At 37.3% G+C, this 22,207-nt stretch overlaps 1 protein-coding gene across 1 annotated transcript in view; it reads left to right on the top strand.

The window, feature by feature from the left end:
* mdga1 (MAM domain containing glycosylphosphatidylinositol anchor 1) overlaps nucleotides 1-22,207 on the top strand; it is a gene marked incomplete at both ends in the record, with an annotated part of 286,007 nt that overhangs the window by 255,162 nt on the left and 8,638 nt on the right. The window contains 2 exons of the mRNA XM_079843317.1: nucleotides 2,345-2,475; nucleotides 17,536-17,644. Coding sequence (XP_079699443.1) covers nucleotides 2,345-2,475; nucleotides 17,536-17,644 — 240 coding nt within the window. The remainder of the gene's footprint in view (nucleotides 1-2,344; nucleotides 2,476-17,535; nucleotides 17,645-22,207) is intronic.

Genomic DNA, 22,207 nt, shown 5'->3' with positions numbered 1-22,207 from the left:
TAGAATGAGTTTATTAGGATGCGGTTTGTACTTTGAGTGGGCCACTTTGTCACAGTACCATCTGTTTGCTTTGTTAATGTTTCTGTGTGCCACTTCTACACTGTGTTATTCATTTATATCTGCTGTTCCTGAATAAGTAACGATATGAAGCCTGGCTGGTCGTCTGGACCCGTCGGCTTTTATCTTCTTTGTGTGCATGTCATGAGCGGCATATAGACTGTTGGGTGAAAGTTTAGAAACATTAGTGAATATGTGTGTGTGTGCTTTAACGTTCAGAGCAAGAGCTTCATTTGAGACACTACAAAAGTTTGTTCTCTCTCTCTTTCTGGCTCTCTTTCTTTTTCCAAAGTGCAACTGAATTATATATTGGTTTCCCTTAAGCACAAAGTCAGAGTAATAATTTAATGCATAAGTCATAAAGGTGCCACTTGGCCTTCAATCATCAGTGTGTGTGTGTGTGTGTGTGTGTGTGTGTGTGAGAGAGAGATATTTCAATACTGACGTTCATAATAAGTGCTCTAAACCTCATATAATCTCAGTGTGTTTAAGATGCCTCTGCTTTTGTTGTCTACGGAGTGCTATACTCCTTTTGTTCGCAGACCGTCTGATGAATATTGATGCGTTTATCATGATGTCACATCCTGGTTCTCCAGATAAGCAGTTTTAGTGGTGACTTTGAGCAGTGCTGCACTTTTAATGATCTGATTAGCATTATGTAATCTTGTGAATGTTAATCCAATGTATTATAAAGTAATTACTATGGTTTATGGTAAATATGCATAGGTTTCTTATTAAACATTGGACAAACGAGTTTCAGCCTTATTAGTATTTTAATTTGTAACATAATTTAACGTGTAACAGGTTTTTGAAAGGATATGCTTAAACGTATAATGCGAAACTGCTAAAGCTTGAAAATAAATGTAAAAAATAAATTTTTCAGCTACAGAATATTTATTTATAGTTCCCCTATTCATTTGTTGAATATTTCCTTTCATGCAGTTTGTAATACAGCTGTTTGTGAATGCAAAGTTTCAAAGATTAAAGTGCACAACAAATAGTTATTGTCTCCTAAGAGAAGATAGAATTTATTCTGAACCGCCGAAATGAGTCGTCAGCTCACTTCCTGTGACAAACATGTACATTTTGCAGAATGCCAGCCCATGTTCTTTATTGGCTGCCCATGAACAACATATACTTTACCCCACCCTCAAACACTGTAATTGTAGCTGAGACTGAAAGAGTTTGGTTCATGATGTCAAGATGTCGAGAAGACGCTGTTTTCTGCGCTGTTAATCCACTTTGCATGCACTTCAAAAGGATGAGGATTCTGGCTCGAATTGATACAATAAAACCGATTCCATTGTTACGTTTCGTATCACTGTGTATCAAGCACTGAGGAACACTGAAATTCAGATATGGTAACAGTAGTTTAATTTCTGACACTCAAGCGGTAGTAAGCGGTAGACCAATCACAACAGACTGGGCCATCTGACCAATCAGAGCAGAGTAGGCTCACAGAAAGAATGGGTTTAGAGAGACTGAATCTTCAAACAACCCATTTTCAGACTTTGAGAAATGAGGTGATGCGTAATGTATATTAGAAGAATATTAAAGTGTTTTTGGACCTTGGATGTATGTAAACCTACTGTAGGAGACCTCTAAAATAAAAATAGGAACCTTTAAAATAGCGTAATAGTGGGCACTTTAAATAAATAAAGTTTATAATAAAGTTTGACATTTGCAACAAACTTTATAACCGCTGATTTTATTTAATATATTTTAAATAAATCACACAATCACGTTTTACAGTATTGCATGATTTTTATTTTCATTTTATGCCAGTGCATCCTGCAGCGGTGGTGAGAGTCGGTCATGTTAGATAATCAATGGTCATGTATTTGACCTTATATTTGTCACGGGAATATAATCTGGGTTTGTGCAATGCCTCAGAGAAATGCTAATCTACTGACATCAGTGGCTTATTAGATCATTTCTGTCAAATCCTGAGTTTCTCCTGATTGTTTGTTTGTAAGCAATACTTTATTGCACATAAAAATAGCAAGAGCATCTCATGATTGCAAGGTCTAGTCTGATTGATTGAGTTTCTCAAATAACTGATCTGAACTGTATTTGTGAGTGTAGAGTGTAGAATACGTCTTTGATTTCAGAAATGTTGTGCATATCTCATGTTATATTATGTATATATCTGCATTATTACAGCCAGACTAGGCTGCAAAGTGGACTAAACTTAATGCTGATAGTCTAAAGTCCAGAACCTGAAGTGCTCGCACAACCCAGGGAAAGTGCAGGTCTAAACTCTGCTGTGTTTTTTGTGTGTCTGCAGGCACGCTCAATGTTCTGATGAGGGTGAAAAGCATCGCCACTGTTGATTCTGCGGTCTGGACCCTCTCCGGACACCAGGGACCAGAATGGAGGAAGGCGAATGCTGAGATTTATCCCAGCGGACCGTTCCAGGTATGACTGTGTAAATGTGCAGGGCGTGTGTGTTTGTGGTCTTGGTTAACCATACGTTATGGGGACGAAATATCCTCACATGAATGGCAATACCAGAAATCTTTGACCTTGTCGGACATGTTTGGGTCCCCATTTGTAAAGCAGCTTATAAATAATGCTAAAGGATGTTTTTTGATGGGTAGGGGATAGAATATACAGTTTGTACAATATTAAAAAAATATGTCCGTGGAGAATCCTCATAAAACATGGAAAGTGTATGTGTGTGCAATGCTTTTGACCTACATTATGAGGATGCAAAGTCCTTATATTATGAAGTTTATTCAGGTTTCAGGCCGCGCTTCCTACATTATGAGGACATGTCGATGTCCTAACACAAAATAAACATGCTAAAAATGCAGAACGTTTTGTGTGCTGGGTAGTTTTAAGGGTAGGGTTAGTGTAGGGGGATAGAATATACGTTTTTACAATATAAAAACCATTATGCATATGGAATGTCCCTGTAAACCACATGTGTGTGTGTGTGGCTTTGAGAGTATGTTTTCTATAGCATACATGTAAATGGGTTGAAGGACTGGGAAATATATCAAGTTGGAAATTTTACAGTTTGTATGCTTAATTCATTTCACACGGTCATTGAGTCAATCACGTCAGTGTTTCAGTAAATCAACTCAAATCTGTTTCAATGATAGTTCACATTAGCCTTAATTGTGGCATTTTTCATATATATATATATATATATATATATATATATATATATATATATATATATATATATATATATATATATATATATATATATATATATATATATATATATATATATATATATATATATATATATATATATATATATATATATATATATATATATATATATATATATATATATATATATATATATATATATATATATATATATATATATATATATATATATATATATATATATATACACACAGCTCTGGAAAAAAATTAAGAGACCACTTAACATTGAGAAATCAAATTGACAATTTGCAATGCAGAATGATGATATAAACACTTTTAATAAACACCATAAACATTGAACACTACACAGTCACATAACTTTAGCATGAGACAATGAACTGAAGGAACAGAGGGTTTAAATACACTGAGGATGATAATCAGCAGAACCGGAAACAGATGAGAACTAATTAGAAACCATGACAACTAACGAATGACCCGAACACAGGCAAATACAGACTACAGATACAGATACAGGAACACTAAGGCTGTGTCCGAAATCTCCCCCAATACTCTTAAAAAGGGCATTATTTGAGGGGACAGCCATTTTGATAGTGGTGTCCGAAATCATAGTGGACATTATCGGGTGCACTCATTCAATCTCACAATGCACCACAATAACAAATGTACAACCGATGTACACTCTAGAGAATACCCATAATGCACCATGTGAGTCACGCACCGAATGAACTCCAGCATCTGACCAGAAAACGGCACCCGCAGATGGTCCAATGTGGCTACAGCGTAATATTATATAGGTATAAATGCCTTTTTAATTGATTATTAAATTGTTTATTTAAGGTTTATACATAATTTCCTTGACAGGTTTCAAGATAAATATTTTTGTATTATTACTGGAGGTGCAAGTTTTCAAATGATTATTAAACAGCAAGCACAAACTATGTAAAAGCGGCAGCCCTTCCGGTGCACTCTGAGTTCATTTTCATTCACTCCTTCATGTGGAATATATTAATGGACTAATGGAGGGAATAGTGAATGAGGGTATGGGGGAATAGATTAGACTAGAAACTAAACAAGACAGTGAAAATGAACATGACTGTGACATTAATATTATTTAATGGACTTGAGCTAACATGAACAGTTGTATTTTTATTTTTAACCCATTAACCAAATAACTAATGAACTAATTGGCCAAATTGGCAGTTTAGTTGAAATGATACTTCCCTTTTAAGCCAATTTACAGCAAATCCATTGATATATATTATTTTGTATTTTTTTCATGCAGTCCTAGTTGGCAGGTGTGAAATATCTATATGTGTGTCAGTGTTTGTGTGTGGTTAGAGGGTCTGTGGAGGGATGATTGAGGAAGCGCTGAGTCGTGCTCTACCGCTCTCCTCTGGACCTGCGTTTCTGCTGAGTTGAGCTCTCAGCACAACAGCTGCGAAAACCAGGAGACGTTTTAGGGCACATCACAGAGAGAAAAGGTGCTGGAGGGGGAAAATGACAAATTGAAAGAGCTGAAGAACAGGGCTGAAAAGATTTATACAGTGAAGAAAACTGAAAGAGAAGGGCAGAAAAAGATGAACACCAAATGCAATAGGGAAGGAAATGAAGACAGATAATTCAGGGTAAAAAGAGAGTTTACAGGTAAATGGGACACACTTATGCTCAGGCTCATTGGTCCTGTCAGATTATTTTAATGTCTCGTTGAGCTACCCTCATTCTTTCTACACTGCTGCTTAAAGACAACAAGAAATTGCATTTGCAGAGCATTTGACTTCCATAATGTGACAAATTTCCAGGTGAAACGGAATATTCTTTGAGAAACCATGTAGGACAGGGCTTGAGTTTATCCTTAGGGATTTAATTAAATCAGGAAATATAGGCTGTGCTATTATTTATTAATATCGTTTTGACTCATCCATGTGGATTACAACAATGGGGAAAAGGTTGTTTCATAGGTGGAGAAAATGGTTCCATTTTGTTGGAAATTATGAAAACATTTAAAGTAATGTGAACTGATGAATCAGTCACACGAGTCAACGTGAAATCAAAACAGACTATTTACTTTCTTAATTTACATTTCCAGTCTTATTGTACACATTTTGTCTAGGATATTCTAACTAAAAACAATGGGTCTTTAAATAAAATGTAACAAGTTTGTCTGATGTCACAAATCCACAAAAAAGGGTCATTTCACTTTCACTAGCTGTCTGATTGGGAAAACTGTTAACTGATATTTTCCTCCTTTTTCCTCACTGGCTCTGTTAATATTTTGAAAAGCCTTTTTAGTGTCTCTCCTCTACTCTCTTTCATTTCACTCAGTATTGCAGAGTATTTGACACTTGAAGAGGTAAATAGATCCTCACCTTTCCTCTGGTTTTCACCCTGGCCCTGTTGGCCTCCATCAATCGATTCTAAAGACCAATCCAGGCGTTTCCTGGACAGTCGGAGTTGACATGTCCAGTGTTTCTCTGCTGTCTGTGTGTTTGCTCTCTCCTCATCTCCTCTTTGTTCCTCCATTGACTCTTGCCGTGTGGATTGAGTGACTGCGGAGGCTTGCCGAGTTGAATTAGCTTCATTTTCCCACTGAAGAAAAAGGGAGTGCGTCTTTGCATCATTGCATGAGGCGTCTCACCCATCGCTAAGCCTGATGGATCAAGCAGAATCACAACAGCGTTACTGTATCCAAAAGCTTTACTCGGCTGTGTAAATCCATTACATGTGCAGCATGTTTGAGGATAAACCGAGCGGTATTGATAGTCGAGGGGTTTTAACAGAGATCTGATGGCCCTCACAGCGTTAGAAGAGCTTTGAGAGATGTTGCTAAACAAGATTGGGAGATGAGAACTGCTACTTAATTAATATATAGGGTACAAAAAGGCTAAAGGCACAGCGGGGTATAAGGAGCCTTTGATTTTATTTTTCTCTAACCCACTACATGGCACAAAAACTTCACAAAAAATATCTGCTTTTCAAGATGCACGTGGAAATTTGGCTGATTTTTTTTACGCGATTGCAGGCTGCAGCGCTAATTTGATTCTCTGCTGATTTGATCTTATATTTGATGTTTTTAAAAATGTTGTAGATTTAAGTATAAAATAAATAAAATAAAATATATTGATTCTATTTTGAGACAGATTTTCAGTTTTGTTCAAGGTCATTAAAGCAACAGTTTTTAAAGAATATCGGAAGAATATGTTCTAGTATGGTATTTGGGGCAAAAGGCACAATAATTAACATGATGATAAACAGCCGGCTGACTTTTCCATTTGTTGACATGACATGGTTACATTCAGATGGTAAACATCATATATTAAGTTGTAAGTTTGAAGAAAATCACCATATTTATAATGAAACCATATTTTGAAATATCATATTTATTGTTACTACTTTAAAGCTATACTAAATTATTGTGGGATCTCATTCAATGCTTTCAGAATCTTTATTTTTTTATTTTTATAATTTCGTTTCTGTATTTTTAAACATACAATACAAAACAACAATAATGAGTGCCTTTTGGCCCAACTTGCCAGCTCATACATTTATTAGATTTATTAGACCAAAAAAACACTTCTATGATTTATTTTCACACAAAATCTGTTGCTCCATCAATGTTCAATAAAAACATATATATTGTTTTGTGCAATCATACACTGTGGTAGTAGTGAAAAGCACATTTTTCTTAAGGTGTGCCTTTAGCCCTGTTGTACACTACATATTCAGTTCATTGTACACTGAATAATTTTCATTTCGAAACAATTTTCAAATGTACTATATACACCGATCAGGCATAACATTATGACAGGTGAAGTGAATAACACTGATGATCTCTTCATCACGGCACCTGTTAGTGGGTGGGATATATTAGGCAGCAAGTGAACATTTTGTCCTCAAAGTTGATGTGTTAGAAGCAGGAAAAATGGGCAAGCGTAAGGACTTGAGCGAGTTTGACAAGGTCCAAATTGTGATGGCTAGACGACTGGGTCAGAGCATCTCCAAAACTGCAGCTCTTGTGGGGTGTTCCCGGTCTGCAATGGTCAAACAAAAGTAGTCCAAGGAAGGAACAGTGGTGAACCGGCGACAGGGTCATGGGTGGCCAAGGCTCATTGATGCACGTGGATGCTGGTGTGTGGTCCGATCAAACAGACGAGCTACTGAAGCTCAACTTGCTCAAGAAGTTAATGCTGGTTCTGATAGATAGGTCAAGTCAAGTTACCTTTATTTATATAGCGCTTTTTACAATGCTGATTGTTTCAAAGCAGCTTCACAGTGTTAACAGGAAAGTTCAATTGTCGTATAGTGTCAATGCGGGCAGATCAGTTATATAGTTGAATATTTAGTATCCCCAACTGAGCAAGCCAAAGGCAAAAGAGGCGACGGTGACAAGGAACCAAAACTCCATCAGGTGACAGAATGGAGAAAAAAATCTTGGGAGAAACCAGGCTCAGTCGGGGTGCCAGTTCTCTGGCCAACGAACAAACAGTTTATGAGTATGATTCAGGCAATATTACAAGTCAGAAGAAAGGTGTCAGAATACACAGTGCATCGCAGATTGTTGCGTATGGGCACAGCCACAGACCAGTCAGAGTGTCCATGCTGACCCCTGTCCACCGCTGAAAGCACCAACCGTGGGCACTTGAGCATCAGAACTGGACCACAGAGCCATGGAAGAAGGTGGCCTGGTCTGATGAATCATGTTTTCTATTACATCACTTGGCTGGCTGGGTGCGTGTGTGTCACTTACCTGGGGAACACATGGCACCAGGATGCACTATGGGAAGAAGCCAAGCCGGCGGAGCCAGTGTGATTCTTTGGGCAATGTTCTGCTGGGAAACCTTGAGTCCTGCCATTCATGTGGATGTTACTTTGACATGTACCACTTACCTAAGCATTGTTGCAGATCATGTACACCCTTTCATGGAAACAGTCTTCCCTGGTGGCTGTGGCCTCTTTCAGCAGATAATGTGTCCTGCCACAAAGCAAAAACGGTTCCGGAATGGTTTGAGGAGAGTTTGAGGTGTTGACCTGGCCTCCAAATTCCCCAAATCCAATCCATGGAGGCCCCACCTCGCAACTTACAGATACCACTGCACACCTTCAGGGGTCTAGTGGGGTTAGGGCTGTTTTGGCAGCAAAAAGGTGGCCACCACACAATATTAGGAAGGTGGCCGCATCCAGTGTAGACAGCATCGCTGATTATAATGGGTTCTACTTTCTGTTGTAGCATCGAGCCGCTCGCGTTCGCTGTAGACACAGTGCGAGTGTCTTTAAATTTTTTTGATGTCTTCTCATTGATCAACATCCACATGTGCTTAATGTACAACGGCAGTTCTGTGGATGATAGAGTAGACTTGGTCCTCTGAGAGAAGACTCAAAGAATTTCACACATGGGATCTCTTTTCGGGGTCTCGTTGCTTTTTAACTCCATTTTATAGAAGATAAAAGACGCTGTAATCTTTAACGGCATGGGAAAGTACAGTCCGTTTAAAGTCTGGAAGATTACTGGCTTGGCTGAATCTGATGTGACTGGATGAGAAGCTCTGATGATTATTACATTTTGCCACCTTCTTCTATAAAATTTGAGTAATCTGAGTAAGTCTTTTTCCAAATAGTTTTTAGCTTTGTAGGACTAACACCAATTGATTAGCATATTGGAAATTCAAGGCAGGAAAATCTGTTTTTTTTTTGTCTGTGTATTCTTACATTCATAAACTCTGGCAATGTTATAGCTATGGCTCTGGCTTTGTGCTCCTCTGGTGTATGTTTCATTGCTCCCTGTCCATGACATGGCTTCAAATGGTAGTTAAGACCAGTTGGTGTTGTACGTGTAAATGCCCAGTGTAGCTGTTCTCTTTTATAGGGCTCTTAAATGCCACCTGCCTGGTATTGGGCTGTTTAACACAACTATAAACGCTTACCACAGTCTCAGTAGAATACAGTTTATCTGTAGTTTAAATACATTTTAAACTTTATATCCTGCATATCTTTAGCATTGTATTTCATTTTTTTTCACTTTAAGTCCACTCATGTTAGTCAAGGTTTCTGGCACCAAGAACAGACATTGTTTAGTTTATGTGATCATATTGCTTATCTGTGAGGACCAGACATGATGTGAGACTTATTGAGGAGAGGTGTGATATTACTTTTCTTAGCGACTGAACCTATCCTTTTCATCTAGGAAAAAACCCCTCATATAAACGTATTCTACCGTTCAAAAGTCTGTGGTCTCTTTTATTTCTTTAATGTTTTAAGTCTCATATGCTCCCAAAAAGCTGCATTTATTGATACAGTAAAGATAGTAATATTTAGAAATAGTATTACCATTAAAATAAAGGTTTTCTATTTTAATATATTTTAAAATGTAATTTATTCCTGTGATCAAAGCTGAATTGCCGGTCTTCAGTGTCACATGATCCTTCAGAAATCATTCTAATATGATGATTTGGTGCTAAAGAAACATTTCTTATTATTATCAATGTTGAAAACAGTTGGGCTGCTTTATCACAGTTTTGTGTAAACTGTGTTATTCATTTTTCAGGATTTTTTGATGAACAGAAAGTTCAAAAGAACAGCATTTATAACATTGTGTAACATTCTAATGTCACATTTGATCAATTAAAGGATTAGCTCACTTCAAAATGAAAATTTTACTCACCCCATCTCATCCAAGATGTTCATGTCTTTCTTTTTTCAGTCGAAAAGAAATTAAGTTTTTTGAGGAAAACATTTCAGAATTTTTCTCCACACCATAGACTTCCATGGCAACCAAAATGTTGAAGGTCCAAATCAATGCAGTTTCAAAGTGCTTCGAAGGCCTTCAGAGGCTCTGCGCGATCCCAGACAAGGAATTTCGGTTGTCATTGGTGTGGAGAAAAATCCTGGAATGTTTTCCTCAAAAAACTTAATTTCTTTTCGACTGAAGAAAGAAAGACACGAACATCTTTGATGAGATGGGGGCGAGTAAAATATCAGGAAATTTTCATTTTGAAGTGAGCTAATCCTTTAAATGCATCCTTGCTGAATAAAAGTATTAATTTCTTAGAAAGGTGGAACTTGAGCCAAATCTAGACTCCAGAATATCATAGAGACTTGGCTCTTTATACTTGAACCATGCAGTAGAGAACCACTTAGCAACCACCCAAAACGCCCTAGCAACTGCAATATAAATGTACTAAAAACCACCCACAACACTCTAGTATCTTGGTAGTGCCTTTTGCACGGGCAAACACCACTATGTCAAAATCTGGTCATACGTTTATCTTCATGCATCTCTAAAGGCCTTTTTTCCGTATCTTAATGGAAAAGGTCACCGCATGGCAGAGGCGTTTTGTACGGCCGTGTGAAAGATGCCAGCAGGGAAACAAGATGATGACAAGAGTGCAGGAGCTTCACAAAGGAAGAGTTCAGGGAGCGAGGGAGGGCTGGTAATTAGCTTTGCTTAATTATGATTTTCTGAAAAGATTGAGAGAAGAGCAGAGAAAAGCGTCCACTCTGCGAGCGCTGATCCATTTTCACACAGCCCTTTAAGCTCTTTCCTCATCATCTCTTCTTTTCTCTTTATCCTCTTTATCGCTCGCTGGTTTCTCCGCTGATGCTCTCAGCTCTTTGTCGTGTTTGTTATCCATTAACCTCTCCTCTCTGTGTGCTCGAAATTTCCCATCACCCTCACCTCTCTGCTAGCGTTTCTCTCCATAGTGATTGGTTGATGAAATTCACCGGACTACGAGTCTCCATTACAGTAAAATCACAGCCTTTAGCAAATGTACTGGAACGTTCTGTTCCTTCCTTCCACTTTCAGTGGAGTAGTTCACCCAAAAATGAAACTTTACCCATTGGAGAGAAAAAAGTTAATATTTCAATTGTTTCTTTTAGACAGCGATGGGATTGAATGGAGAAAAAAAAAGGATCTTCTGCAGAGATCTTCACATGTCTCAAACTGTGCACAGATTTGTAGCCTGAAATCAAGAGTTTTTAAAATGAACTCAAATATGTCTTGTCAGTCAATAATTAAGCCGAAAATGATCTTCTATATGGCAATGATTGTCTTTTCTGTTTGGAGAAACATCTGAGACTTGAAATGCAATTGAAATTTTTCCTTTGGACTGGCAGCATTTACACACGTCTTATCAAACTCAAGTTTTTTTCTTCCATGGAAAACATGAGTAGCTTAGCAGAATGTTAATGGACATTACTACTTATATTATACTTTGTAGGTGTTCGTGTGATTAACGGAACAGAGACGCCATCAAAACTGGATGAAAAGTCATGAACTGGCTAACGCTTTTAATCATACCCAAACTCCAGCGCAAACGGCAATCCCTTAAAGGGAAACACACACCGCAGGCAACTAACATTCTTTAAGGCGAAACCTAATAAGCACTGTATGTTCTGTCCAAAGACTATATATATAGGAAGACGGTGTACTCCGATTACTTATGAATGGGTACTCGCGCCGAGTTTTTAAATTCCAGCGGATGATATGCACACGAGTCACGAGACTCACGACCTGAGAGAGATTTGTGGCTTCGGGAGGGGCGGATGTGCGCGTGCGCGTTTCATTCAGAACGCAAGACAAAATAAGAGTGTTCTTGCAAAACTGAACATGGCAAAATAATCGTTTTTTCTCGATTGTACTATTTTGGTGATCGTTGGGAAGCAAAATCAAAATCAAAATCGAAATCGAAATTCGATTAATTGCACAGCCCTAAACTAAACAAATATTTAATCACTACATTAGTAATTTTTGGTGGAAAATGTTGGTTACAAATGTACATTTACACTCTAACTGACCAGCAAATGCAACTTTCTGACGGCATCTTTTTATCTAGCTCAAGTGTCACAGAATAGAACACATAGGATTGTGGGATATCAAAGGCAGCGAAGGATACATGCATGCTGCCTTCAAAACTCGATCAGATGACGGTATCTCAGGGGACAGGAAGTGAAGCTAACATTAGATTCGGAGTGCCTTGATGCCTTCCTACCTTGAAATGTGTCCTCCGAAGGCAGCATTTTCCAGGTTTTGGATGCAGCAACTGATCTGATTCTCACTACCAAACAAAACTCAATGCTAAACTAAAAACACTTTCAGCGCCATTGAACTCACATGACACGAAAATAACCAGATCACTTTAATTTACTTAATTTTTTACATTTATTTAACAATGCAAATTATATGTTACACGTAGTAATATAACTCAGTTAATCCTGCAATAAAAATATATGACTTGCATTGACCTGACCACACTGCCTTACCCAAATTTGTAAATTTGAATTTTTCTTTGATGAATAGAAATTTGTTTAAATCATTTGTAACAATCTAAAAGTTCTCACCTTTAATCAGTTTAATGCATCCTCGATGAATAAAAGTATTTTAAACAGTTATTTCAGTTCTTTTTTGTTAATGAAAGAAAAAATCTGCATTTTTCTGGTGCTTTTTGACAGCCCCAGGTCCATGGAAATTCCGCAGCATCGATATTCTGTGTAACTTCACCTTTTACGCTCCACGGAACATATAACGACAGAATTTGTCTGAACCGCTGCTTTAAGTTATTCTTCACCTCCATCTCTCTTGCTCCTCTCTTTCCTCTCACAATCTAATGAACGCGGAACTGGAGAGGCGTCTGTATGCCTACGCCTCTCAGACGGCGCACATAATTGTTTCTCTCTGTCTCCGCTAGCATATGAGCTCATGTGTGAGAGGTGAATGGTCTGTCATACCCTTAATGAGCTCAACCCACTAAAGTCAACTGTGCTCTTCCCGTTAGACGAAGCCATTTGCATTAACGAACAGAGAAACACACAGATCGCCTCACCTACCAATTACCGCTACAACCGTCTGTGGCGAGATCCCTTTGTACATGTGCGTGTTTTTGTGTGTGCCCTCTGATCGTGTTTTATGCATGACCTTGTGATTCCAGAAGTGTACTGCAAGTGAAAATTGTTTGTATGTGCGTGCGTGTGTGTGTGTGTGCTAGTAATGCATGAATATATATTCAGGTGAGCAGGAATGCTCATGGAGCACTGCTCGACATTGCCCTAATGATGGTGTGTCACCCGGCATCCACTATGGCCCCGCAGTCAATTAGCTCAGACAGAGAGACTGTTTTACACACACAAGACGAATCAAATTACCCATCTGCCCTCATCCCTTGATCCCGTTCAGCCCCCTTTATTTATTCAGAGGAGCTACTCGTTCATTTGGGCACAGCGGGAGCCCGGGGTGATTCTGCAGGTGTGTCTGTGTGTTGTGTTGATGAACGCACAGGGGTCAAGAGTGTGTGTACTAAGCAAAGTGTGCCATCTTCACCTGGGGTCAAGTATGTGAACTGATAAAGCCTCAGGCTCATTGGAAATAAGTGACTCTGGCTAGATTTCTGCTAAAATGCAAAAACATATTTATACTCCATAAAATGTTTTTATTTTATTTTTATTTTTTATTCTTACTGTTTAATTTTTTGATTCCTCTTTTCATCATAATGTTTCTGGTTTATGTTTAAAGTTAAGCATTTCTAATTATTTGAAATCATGAATTTATTCTTTAATTCTTTATTATTTTATTTATTATTACACAATTTATTAAAATTTTAACAAAAAATAGGGCCTTATCTATTTCCATTTTCTGTATTCCATTGTAGTGGTTTAATCAAAAAGCATGTCTTATCAATTGAATTCACTAAACGTTCATTTATTATTTATTTAAAAAATATTCAGACCCTATGACATTTTTATTTTTTATTCTGTGTTGTCTGTTTTCATTTGTCTGAATTCTTGACTTAATGCAAATGTATTATCAGAAACAGGGGAATCAAATGAAGCAATAAAACATGAACAATTGAATTATTATTTTAAAATGTAATAAAATTTATATTTAACAATTCATTATATTGTTGACAAAAAGTGCTGCATGACACAACAGATGTTTACTGTTTAAATTAAAACATGGATGGAAAATTGGCATATTTTTATAATTTAACAATGAACTCTTGAGATGAAGTTCATGTGCTCATATAGTCAGATGCTTGAGTATATGTAGTGCCTCTAGTGGATGTGCCACATGAAAAAATGAGTCGGGTATTTCTAATGAGCCTGGGCTAAAAAACAGTCATACTGGCTCTGCTTCAATTTATTAGATCAGTGCACATAAATACCACCACAATGGAATTTTCTTTGAGGTTGGACTTGTAGACTTTGGTGAGAAAGTTACATTTTAAGGATCATAAAATAAGTCTTTGAGGATGCGTATTCTTTCACGTGTCTGTAAAGGGCCTCCAAATGTTGTCCGTATTCACACAAAAGGTCTGCAAAACTTAAAGCTACAACAAAGAGCCATTCTGCAAAGTTTCAGAATGTGTAAATTGCTTTAGATCTGTTTCTAAGGGACCGGGTGTGGATTAAATGTATTGAATCGCTCTGTTCACTTTTGCTCATTTATACATTTCAATTACTTGTGCGTTAGTCCACCAGCTGGAGTTTAGAGGTGGTGTCGTGTGTGTGTGTGTGTGTGTGTGTGTGTGTGTGTGTGTGTGTGTGTGTGTGTTTGTCTGGGGAGGGGGTAATTCTGTAAACTTCAGTCAGACTGAGCGTGGATCTGACATGGATCTGATTAGGTCTCAGCAGTGAGCTTCAGAGCGGCTGTAATTAAGCTGTCAGTCAAACGCAGGTTACATGGGGCGGAAATCAACACCAGCAAACAATGTGGGAGGAAACGTATTATTAGGATTTTATAGGCCAATATGCAATTCTTTAATAAATTACACGTTTACGTTTTATATACTACTGTGTTACAGTATGTTGTGTTTTTTTTTAATGTGATGTGTAGTGCAAAAACACTTCAGAATTAAATTGTGAATTGCTTTTAAATTCCAGTTTGGTTCCTGATTTTGGGTTAAAACAAACTTCAGAATTGTAATTTGTATTTACGCATGTAGTATCAATGAAGTGTAGCTCTTCATAATATATTTTATTTTCACAATGAATTATCCATACAATTTATTTTCACAATGAATTATCCATACAATTACACACACAGCATATGACCAATTTGTTCAGGAATGTTAGATGATCTGAACTAATGTTTATATATCGTTAAACGATATATCGCGATATAAAAATGTGACGATATGTATCGTTGATGGAAACGATATGATTCGTGATATAGAGTTGTTTTATCTAAGGCTCAACTTGCTGTAGTAGGCCTATTTATAAGGTATAATTCACCCAAACACACATTTACAAATGTACCACAAATGTAAATTGTCATCATGTACTCACCATCATGTCATTTTATGTTTAACTTCCAAACACAAATGAAGATATTCTTTATGAAACCTGAGGGATTTTTGTTCCTCCATTTAAAGTCAATTCCTCTCAAACTTAAAAGATCCAAAAATATGTCAATAAAGGTATCATAAAAATAACTAATCGAGTGGTCTAATCCAAGTCTTCTGAAGAGACACAATGGCTTTATATGATGAATATATTTAACACGACGCACATACTGTAGTAAACACAGACGTTCAAATGATTGTGTGACCCGCAAAAACAACATGAGAGTGAATAAATGCAGAATTAAGATTCTTGGATGAGCTGAACATTTACAGTTTGATAGTGGTCATTTTGACACGCTTTCTTGTGATTAGAACTGTGATTGATTGCATTGATCATCTGAAGCGCACGCACTGCCGGAACGGCATCAAAGTCAAAGCGTAAACATCATTTAAATCACTAGATCACATTTAGATTTAGTAGCATGATTATTCAAAGCATTTTAGAAGGTTTATTCTATATGTGTATTGCATTAATAGCGGGAGAGGCGGGACATAGCGAGCATGGGGAGGGAATCATTTCTGCATTGAAAGCGCGAGTAATGCGTGAGGGGGAAAAAATGAAAGATTAAAAAAGAGTTTTTTACATTAAACGAGTCAACGACTATATATAATGTTGAATATAATGTATAATAATGCAATGCGGGAATATTTGTGGGTCCTGATAATAATACACTAATAATAACAATAATAATATTTTAATAATAATAATAAAAAAGTAAAAATAAAAAAAAGTCTTTATTTTGGTTTAAAATATTCGGATACATATCATATCGTAAGTTCAGTATCACAATTTATATCGAATCGTGACACGAGCGTATCGTCACACCCCTAAGAAAAACAATTTCAAACATTTATTAATGAATTAATGTCATCTTTTTAAATGCTGTACGGTTGAATTAAAGTCTGTTTAGATGGCCATGTTAATTGCTTTGACAGTAGTTTAGATACATGTCAAAACTGTTACTTATAAGGCATAAATATGTATAATTACTCAAAACATAAATTATTATTTATGTTTGTCACAAAACTCGGTGAAAGGAAATTCATCTGTTGTGTTGATTTAAAAAAAAAAAATGAATGAATTTAAAGGGATAGTTCACACCAGGGTATCCAAGATATAGGCGACTTTGTTTCTTCAGTAGAACACAAATGAAGATTTTTAACTCCAATCGTTGCAGTCTGTCAGTCGTATAATGCATGTGAATGGTAGCAAAATCTATAAGAGTAAAAAAAAAACATGCACAGACAAACGTGACGACACATTATGTCCAACAGCCTTCAGCGCATGATCACTTGCGGTGAGTGAGGTCAATGTACACGATCTGGCGTAGAGATATGCATGAGAGATCACTTCCGGCGCTTGAGTAAACTACGCCAGATCGTGTACGTTGACCTCACTCACCGGAAGTGATCGCGCGGTGAAGGCTGTTGGACATAGTGGTGTATTAAGAGGTAAAAAATTATATAAATACCGATCGTTTCATGTCTTAAGGCATCAATGTGTTGTCACGAGCCGCAGGGTTGTCTGGGCAGGGTTTTTTTTTTTACTCTGATAGATTTTGCTACCATTCACATGCATTATAGTGCTCCACACTGCTCCGTTATGAATGCCCAAGCGGCCGTGCGCATTTACATTATGTGAGTGAGATCCCACCCCTATGGGCAGCTTGAAAACATGCGGAACTAACTCCTACTACTGGCTGTAGTCTCTAGCCTCTGGCCAAAAAACCCTCAGATGACGCAGATTTTATAGTGTATTCACATATTCAAGCGCGAATGAGAACCGTTTAGAGGGGGATGCCGGATTTGCGAGAAGAAGAAAAAAAAAGATTTATTTGCATTTCCATTTATTTGGCTTTGTATGTGTGCATGTGCTTGATGAGAATGGAAAGAATGCAACTTGACAAATGTCTGTTTTAATGGATGAGAGTGTCTTTAGAGTGGATGGAAAGCTGAAATGTGCCGTGGGCAAGACTGCTGTCTAACTCTCGCTTGTCTTTGTCAGGTGGTGTTCGAAGGTATCCGTGGAAGTGGCTTTGAGGGAGACATTGCTATTGATGACGTTTCTGTTACCAAGGGGAAATGCAAACAAAAGGATAGCGTGGACAAAACAGGTCTGTACCATCAGCAACACTTCTACAGCACAAAAAACACCTCTTGTCTCGATCCCCCTATAATGAACTTCATTATACTGTACATGTTGACTAAAACCACTCCACGTACAGATCACTTTTTGTTTTAGATTCTCAAAGGAAAATAGAATAACCTTTGAGTGATAAAACAGCACTGATGACTATCCTTAAAACAACCAAAATTACAACATTTTGAAGTGTGGTTTTGGTTACTTTTTTTCTAAGCAATTTCAGTGAATGGGTATCATATACAGTAAGTAATACTTGCAATACTTTTGAGCAGGCTCTTTTCAATGATTTGGTTGGTCCAGTTCACAAAACTGTACCGAATAATTCATTCACACATCACACTGACCCAGCAGTTGTTAACCCTGTAAAGCCTGACATGTGACATTTTTTGTCTAAGTTTGTATGTTTTTTTTTTATTGAGTATCATATTTGATACATCAGACTTTAATGGCTCATATAGTGAGAATATAGAGCTCGTGCTTGAAAAGAAAGCAACCCTTAATTTTATTCAGCGGCTTAAACTGAGCAAAAATTTGCCATTTGGTGCAGTTGCTGATATTTATATGACCAAAAAGAAAGATGAAATTCTGATAGTGTAAATCAATGTGTTTTATAACTGTATAGCAGACTATATGTATGTAAAATGCATTTGAATACCAGTTTTTACTCTATATTGCTCTATTAAAGGGTTAGTTCACCCAAAAATGCAAATTCTGTCATTAATTACTCACCCTCTTGTCGTTCCAAACCCGTAAGACCTTTGTTCATCTTCAGAACACAAATGAAGATATTTTTGATGAAATCCGAGAGCTCTCTGACCCCTTCATAGACAGCAATTTAATGAACACTTTCAAGGCCTAGTTAGGTAAGAAAGACATGGTTAAAAAATAGTCCATGTGACTACAGTGGTTGAACCTTAATTTTATGAAGCGACGACAATACTCAACAATTTATTTCTGGCCTGTGCCAGTCTCATACGCATTTTACGTTGTAAATAGTGCAGCGCTTTCGAGATCTACGTCAGCCGATGCTGTTCACGTGAGCACCACGACGCATGTGCGGGAGCTGCGCTGTAATTACAACGTAAACCGCGTAGGAGACTGGCACAGGCTAGAATGAAATTGTTGAATAAAGTTATTTTTGTTTGTTTTTGCGCACAACAAGTATGACAAAATTAATGACAGAATTTAATGTTTTGGATGAGCTATCCCTTTAAGATGATATTTAAAGGCTTAGTTTTGTGATAAAAGCTCTGTAGTTTTTATTGCGTAGGTAAAACATATAGTACAATGCAATACAATGATGACAGAGATAAGAAATGTTCCGTAAAAGCCTAAAGGCATAAGGTTATGTTCGCAACCTGATTGGTCGCCTTTTCTTTTTGGTTGTATAAATGTGCTCGTTGTGTGTGCGTAGCTACTTGACTGTATTTTGACCAGTTGAGAACTCGTGAAGAGTTTATAAATGTGTAAAGGAGTCAAAACAGCAGCAGGAATCCCTCCGTCACACACACAAAACAAGATCTCCTGTGAGGAGACGTGGTTCTGATGCCTGTACCGAACTGTGATGGGCAACATCACGACTATGACGAGAAAAAAACTACATGCGTGAGCATTCTTTCCTTTTTAGGGTTGCATCTTCCTGTTTTTTGTTTGTTTACATGTTTTTGGTCTGTGCTGCATTCATATATCATTCGGTCCGCTTGTTTGGGTTCAGATGCCAGCGTTCACTTATTCAAATGAACCGCACTAACAGAGCAATCACACCAGGGTTTGTTTTAATCGAACCAAACATGCCAAGTGTGAACACACCCTTATTTGCGCATCAAATATGAGACAGTAAGCTTTAAAAAAAAAAGAGTTCACTGGCGGTGAAAATAAGTCTGTTTCTCACACAAAGTAATTGTATGACTTCAGAAGACTTAGAATATGGTGCACAAGTCAACTCCTTTTTGTTCTTCTTTGAGTTTTTAATAATACAGACAGAATATCAAACAGTTTGAAACAACAAGAGAGTGAGTAAATGATCAAATTGAATGATTCCTGTAACTCGATTACAGCAGGAATGTTTTAGAAATGAAGCGTCAGTAAGAAGTGGGCCGTCTGTGAGCATGCAGGAGAGGTGCCACACCAGAGCAGTGTTTGAGCTGGAAGTGCGCACTGGTCGAGGCAGCTGTATGGGCTGCAGGGGCTCAGGCACAGGGCCCAGGTCTGACAGTCTTGGCTTCTTCTCACCTCGTGCAGCCCTCTGATGGTGTGGCAGGCCTCGGGTCTCCTCCTGAATGCTGATCTTGGCACATGATGGGTATGAATGCATGCACACAGACAGGAAAAGGCCCAGCGCCAGTCTCTGAGAGAGAGAGGGCAGCTGTCCAAAACACCACCCCCCTCAAAACTCGCCCAAAGAATTGATCAAATATCATTCTCATTACTGTAATGAAGGAAAATATACCTTACTATTTATGCATGATATGCATTAATCACATATAATGAACATTTGGACATTCTTATGATAATTAATAATTAGAATAATTAAATGGACATACACTACTGTTCGTATTGGGTCTGTAAGGGTTTTTGGTCACTTTAGTTTAGGGTCCAATCCTCATTATAAACTATCAACTACAACGTTTGCCTCAGTAAACTCCTAATCACTGCTTATTAATAGTTAGTAAGGTAGTTGTTAAAGGGTTAGTTCACCCAAACATGAAATTTCTGTCATTAATTACAAGACCTTTGTTCACATACATGTGTGAGAATATGACGTTCGGAAATGCACACTTTAGCCCCATTTTGAGCACTACGCCAAGACCTAAAGCACAATCAATGTAGAATTCAACAGCTTAGATACGGTGCATCTTCCTCTGCTTGTAAACAAAGTTCCTCGCTTCCGGGTCATGCGTCATGGTGCTTCATGAGTTCACGTCAGAGGCCCAGCATAAAGTTGAATAATGTCGCTATTTTGATTTTTTGTTTGCGCACAAAAAATATTCTCGTCGCTTCATAAAGTTATTGTAGAACCACTATAATGAGATGGATTTTGTAACGACGTCTTTAGTACCTTTTAAGGGTCTTGTGAGTGCACATTACATTGCTGCCAATGGAGGCCTTTCTGAGCCATCGGATTTCAACTAAAATATCTTCATTTGTGTTCCGAAGATGAACAAAGGTCTTACGGGTGTCGAACGACATGAGGGTAAGTAATTAATGACAGAATTTTCATTTTTGGGTGAACTAACCCTTTAAGTTTAGGTTTTGGGGAGGATTATGGGATGTAGAATATGGTCATGCAGAATAAGGCATTATTATGTGCTTTATAAGTACTAATAAACCGCCGATATCCTAATATCCATGCTAATAAGCAACTAGTTAATAGTGAGATTTGAACCCTAAACTAAAGTGTCTAAAGTGTTTTTTTTTTTTTTTATTCTCATGCGCTCACCAAGACTTTTCTTTGATCGAAAATACAAAAACATTATTACAGTTTAAAATAACTGTTTTCTATTTCAATATATTGTAAAATGTAATTTATTCCTGTGATCAAAGCTGAATTTTCAGCATCATTACTCCAGTCTTCAGTGTCACATGATTCCTCAGAAATCATTCTGTATATCAGCAAGTCATTTTGTAACGATGTCTTTAGTACCTTTTATGGGTCTTGTGAGTGCACATTGCATTGCTGCCAATGGAGGCCTTTCTGAAATCATTCTAATATGATGATTTTCGGCTTAAGAAACATTTATGATTATTTTTGATTAATAGAAAGTTCTAAAAAAAAATTAACAATAGCCCCTTTCACCCAGAAATTGCGGGGCACGAGCCCCAGTAAAGTTTTCCTGAAGAATCATGTCTGATGAGGTATAGTTACAGTAGATGGATCCATCTGAAAATAGGCTCTGCTCCCCTCTTCCTTTGCCTTTCCCCGAGGAATCCTCAACTTGAGTTACAGTCTGTCAGACGATTATTCATAAAATGACACTGTTTTCTCTAAAGACATGAAAGTGTCTTCATTCTTTGTTCACTCACATTATCACAGCGGTAATTTACTGGTAATGTTTCAACTTCTCAAACTGGTAAATTACCAGAACCGATTAACCTGTATTTTTTTTAAAAGGTCCTGTTCACACATGATCTCTTAATTGTAATTCGGTGCATGTGTGAAAGAGGCTAATGTTAAAGTCTTTACTGACATTTTTTAAAAACATTTTAATATGGCCTTTCTGAATAAAAATAGTAATATCTTTCAGGATGTTTTTTTTTTTTTTACTGACTGCAAACTTTTGAGAACATTATTGTGGCTCTGAATTCGGTTCACACAAAAAAATATCTGGATGAGAATTAGGGTGGGAAATTTAAATAACGTTACATTGCAACATTTTTTGCTAAAAGTGTAGGCGTTAATTTATTTGAGAAAAATACCATTTATTCCTTTTCTTTTGTCAAATATGGCCTGGACATGTTTTTAATCAATCATAAAATCCCTTATTTTTTTCATCTGTGAGGTCTGATGCTGACTGACTGTCTGTTACAAGGTTTC

Source organism: Gobio gobio (genome assembly GCF_949357685.1).
Source record: "Gobio gobio genome assembly, chromosome: 18".
Lineage (NCBI taxonomy): Eukaryota > Metazoa > Chordata > Actinopteri > Cypriniformes > Gobionidae > Gobio > Gobio gobio.
Note: the sequence above shows the minus strand (reverse complement) of the source record. Positions and strands in the feature narration are given on the sequence as shown.